At 29.7% G+C, this 4,913-nt stretch overlaps 1 protein-coding gene across 1 annotated transcript in view; it reads right to left on the bottom strand.

Annotated features, from left to right (window-relative positions):
* Window positions 1–271: 271 nt before the first annotated feature.
* LOC111688862 (serum response factor homolog) overlaps window positions 272–4,913 on the bottom strand; it is a 307,273-nt gene continuing 302,631 nt past the window's right edge. Inside the window, exon 4 of the mRNA XM_046954245.1 lies at window positions 272–671. Coding sequence (XP_046810201.1) covers window positions 502–671 — 170 coding nt within the window. The 3' untranslated portion in view covers window positions 272–501. The remainder of the gene's footprint in view (window positions 672–4,913) is intronic.

Genomic DNA, 4,913 nt, shown 5'->3' with positions numbered 1-4,913 from the left:
TACACAATAATATTTCTCCTTTAAGTGTATCAATCGGCTCAGAATCATTTTTTGAATCGGACAGACGATCGTTCATAAAAATTTTAATCAAACTGCAGGTCGCAATTTATGAAATAATTCAATGAAATTTGGTACATTATCATTTATTGTCTCAGGGATGAGCCCTATTGAAGATGATTAAGGTCGGTCCATTATTTCACCTAGTCCACATACAAATAGGTCTTGTAAACCTTGTAATCATTTTTGTCGCAATTTTGAAGATATAACTATAACTTCTTACTTGTTTTTATTTGACTTTTTAAGCAGTATACATATGCAATTCATTAAATACTTAAATAATCATTAAGAGTTTTATTAAAATATTAGATTTTTTATAGATGAGAAATACATATGTGTGTATAAAAATAAAAAATAAATGTGACCATTTTTGTTTATTGTTCGATCATATGGTATTCAAAATCATAAAGCTTTCAACAGGATAGTATAGTGTGGTCAAAAAATTCAATCCTCCTCTTTAATAAGTAATTTTGGTATTTCTGTTTGTAAATTTAATTCAGGGTTTGATGTTATTTCTGTTTTTGTATCATTTTTTTTGCTGTTAGAACCAGATTCAACACGATCACTAGTTGATGGTGGGATTGGTATTGCGACATATTGATGACCACTTCCGTCTGCAAAGATATAAAATTAAATGTAAATTAAATATAAGCACATTTAACTAAAAAATTAGCTATATTTATTTGAGTGTGTTTAAGGGTAAAGAATTGGTATGCACAGAAACGAAAAAGTTAGAATGCTGTATTCGGCTGAGCCGAATCTTAAATACCCTCCATCAGCTGCTTTTATTTTAATACTTTTCTAATTGATTGAATATTTGTAGAAATAAGTTTTCTCATCTCTTAAATAGAATAATCCCAAGATTTAATCTATTACAATTCCAAGATTTATTTAACACTAGCTAATACCCGGTGTGCTTCGCTATCCCAACCAAAATAAATACATAATAAACAAAAAAATTATTTATTTAGTTACTAAATTATAAAAATTTTCTTAAAAGTTTATTATAATTTCTTTTGATGATAATATATTTCATTTAAATTCTAAAATCATTAATCTATTTTATTTCTTACTTGCAAAAATTTAATATATACTTTTATTCTTAAAAAATAATTCATATTCTTATGCGTTGCGATATACAATATTTTTGTTTCACCCTCCATTAAGAGTCCACCCGTTCATGTTCACATGAATGTCGAAGTTATTTATATAGAATTTGAAGATTCTAGATCTAATAGATTCTCAGATAAACGAATTTTTCTATTTTGTTTATATGTGGGCTCCAAGCCCCTATAGTAGTCCGCCAATGGATGTTAAAGTTATTCATGCAAAATTTAAAGATTCTAACTGTAATAGAGTCCAAGATAAACGAATTTTTGTATTTAATTTATATGGGAGGTACCACGCCCCCTAACGCTAGTCCGCCAAATAAATAATCATATTGACACAGTTATATTACCTCAAATATATGAATTTTATATTTTCTCATCGCCCACTTGAAATTTCAAAATAAAAATTAACCTACTACTTCTATGGACTAAGTACGAAGCCTATTGAAAATGGTTAAAATCGGTCCATTATTTCGACTAGCCCCCATACAATCGTATCCCCCAAATAGCGCCTTTTGGCTTATAATAAATTTAAATGATCTATTATGTTAACAAAAGTCGACAAAACTTAGTTTTATAGAACTTTAAAATGACACTACCGATTTTTCTAATGATCGGGCTTCATTTGACCCTATCCCCCATACAAACTCCCCATCAGAAAATGACTTAAAGGTCAAAATTCACTTACAAACACTAATAAAACTTTTAAATTCTACATAAATAATATTGAAGAAGAATTAACTCCCCCTACCAATATTTTGAAGGGCCAAATTTTGTGCTACTCTCCTTTGAGACCTCTTGTAAAAAATCTCTTTTTTTAAAAAAGTAAAAATATTCCCAAATAAAGTTATAAAAACAAACCAACTGCTTTGTTTTTTTAAATAATCCGCATTTTTAACATACGTACTGACTTGCGCAGGGTATCATATGGTCGGCTACGCCCGACTATATATTCATACTTGTCTGGTAATTAGTAATATGCGTTTAAGAGATTTTTCTTAAAAGGACTTTGTATAGGAGCTATGTTTAATTATGTATATAAAGACAAAATTTCAAAGTACTGTATGAGTATGAGAGCTATGACCAAATATGAACCGATCGTAAAACAATTTTATAGTGTAATTTATGTATTTAAAAGCAATATTTTTGCTAAATGTATGGATATCAATATTTGGTAATGAGTTATATGCAATTTTTTCTGATTTTTGGGAGGGAACCTTGTATGGGAACTATAACCAAGTACGGACCGATCGTGAAAAAATTTTGAAATAACATTTGTTTGGTAATGAGTATGTGCATTTAAGTGTTTTTCTGAAAGGGACCTTGTATGGGAGCTATGATCAACTATGGACCAATAGGAAAAAAATTTCACAGTATTTGGACTTTATATATTAGTTTAGTACTGAGTTATGTGCGTTTAAGTTATTTTCGGGAGGTTAAGTTATTATGGGTCGATCGGAAAAAAATTTCTTAGTAATATTTTTGTGCATATGAGCAATACTTGTACCAAATTTTGTACGGATATCTTAATATGGTAATGAGTTTATACACGTCTAAGTGATCTTCGGAGGGGTCCAGAAAATTTTTTATATGAATGCATTCTATTGACTTAAGATTTTAATTTGTAAAATTTTGTGAAGATATCGACATTGTGACGGAAGTTATTTACAAACAAGTATGAAAGTATAGTCGGGCATGGCTGACCATATAACACCCTACACCCTAAGAGGGCTAGGTGAAATAATGGACCGATCTCAATAGGCTTCGTCCCTGTGCCAAAAAACATGCTTGGTCCAAATTTCATCAAATAATCTTGAAAATTGCGGCCTGTACCTTGCGCACAAGGTTTACATGGACGGACAGACGGACATGTCTTAATCGACTCAAAAAATGATTCTGAATCGATCGGTATACTTTAAGGTGGGTATTGGACCAATATTTTTGTATGTTACAAACACTATAGTGGTGTAGGGTTTAAAAACCCATTTTCCGGGGATATGTACTTTTTTGTGGGAGGTATATGAAATTGTGGACCGATTCAGGCGAATTTCATCAGGGATCAAGCTCTAGATATAATGATTTTTATGGAATTATCTTGCATAGTTTTCGAGAAAATTACATTAGAATGTGTAAAAAATGCTTATTTTTTCGAGGTTGTTATAAATTTTGATTCATAACTTTTCCCGATGTGAACCGATTTTGTTAATTTTCAATACCAAACAACTTAGGAAAGTGAATAACATTTTGGATTGTGAATTTTGTTAAATTATATTGCTTCGTTTTATAGTGAGCGCGTTTTGCACAGACAAATCGACATAGCTAAATCGACTCAGAATTTGAAAAGGCCCAGAATATATATACTTTGTTGGGTCTCAGATGAATATTTCTTGGTGTTACATACGGAATGAAAAAGTTATACATACCCTAATTGGTTAAAATGCTAAAATTTACTTACACAACAGCGTTTTAAGTCATTATTTTAACAAGGGGATGCCATTGGTGGCATGCACATGTACTATTGATGAAAATATTACTTAATTTTTTTAATGTATTTTATCATAAAACAAATTTGTTCAATTCACAATCGATGTTGTATGTCAGCAGCTGCTACAATAGTCATAACAATTGTTTAATTCACAATCGATGTTGTAGCGTTGTATGCGTTGTATATCAGCAGCTGCTACAATAGTCATAACAATGTTGTTGGTATTTTCTATGCAAAAGTTCTATACAACTCTAACGACAATTTTTCATATGTTTTTCGAGTGTCGTAATAAAATTCAGTGTTGTCAATTGTTTATTTCAGCATATAAATAAAAACTTCTATCGATTTTGGCATAAAGAATGATAAAGTGGTAACACAGAAATTACAAACAAACAGCTGTTTACCAAAACATAAATAAAATTTTATTAAAAACTGTTTATTTATTAGTTTAAAATGTGGAATAATGAAAATACTTAATAGAATTTTAAATAAAAAGAAATTAATTTGGTTTATTTTGCTCGTTTAATTAGTTTAATATTATTTGTTTTTTTTTTACTTTTGACATTGTTTGTTTTGATTGTTTTTTTTATTGTGAACATAAACTTATGACTTGCTGCAAAAATCTGTTCACAATCACTATTACTACACTTTAGTAGATACAATATACAACTTGATTCTGAATTGAACAAATGTTGTTGGTATTTTCTATGCAAAAGCTCTATACAACTGATACGACAATTTTTCATATGTTTTTCGAATATTGTAAGAAATTTTAGTGTTGCCAATTGTTTATTTTAACATATAAACAAAAATTTAAACGATTTTAACATAAAAAACGATAAAGTGGTAACACTGAAATCAGAAACAGACAGCTGTTTACAAAAACAAAAAAACTAAAATTTTATTTAACAAGTAAGAGTGCTATATTCGGCTGTGCCGAATCTTATATACCCTTCACCATAGTGTATTTTAAACATAATTGATCTTACAGTCTAGTTAATAAAAACATTAAAAAAAAATTGAGTCGATTTATGCCGAATGTTTCGGCGGCGGCTCAAGCAACTAAATATAGTTCGGCGGCGGATAAGCTCCGACTCGAGGCCGGTCGACTTCGACCTCTGATTTATTGCTGGTAAACATTGACGAGACGTAGATTTTTTTTGTTTATCGTAAAAAAATTGTTTTAAAAAGCACTTGGAAAAAATTTGTGTTAGTTTTAAATTTCAAACTTACATTATTCGCATAAAAATTATTGTACAATA

This window comes from Lucilia cuprina, chromosome 6 (assembly GCF_022045245.1).
Source record: "Lucilia cuprina isolate Lc7/37 chromosome 6, ASM2204524v1, whole genome shotgun sequence".
Lineage (NCBI taxonomy): Eukaryota > Metazoa > Arthropoda > Insecta > Diptera > Calliphoridae > Lucilia > Lucilia cuprina.
Note: the sequence above shows the minus strand (reverse complement) of the source record. Positions and strands in the feature narration are given on the sequence as shown.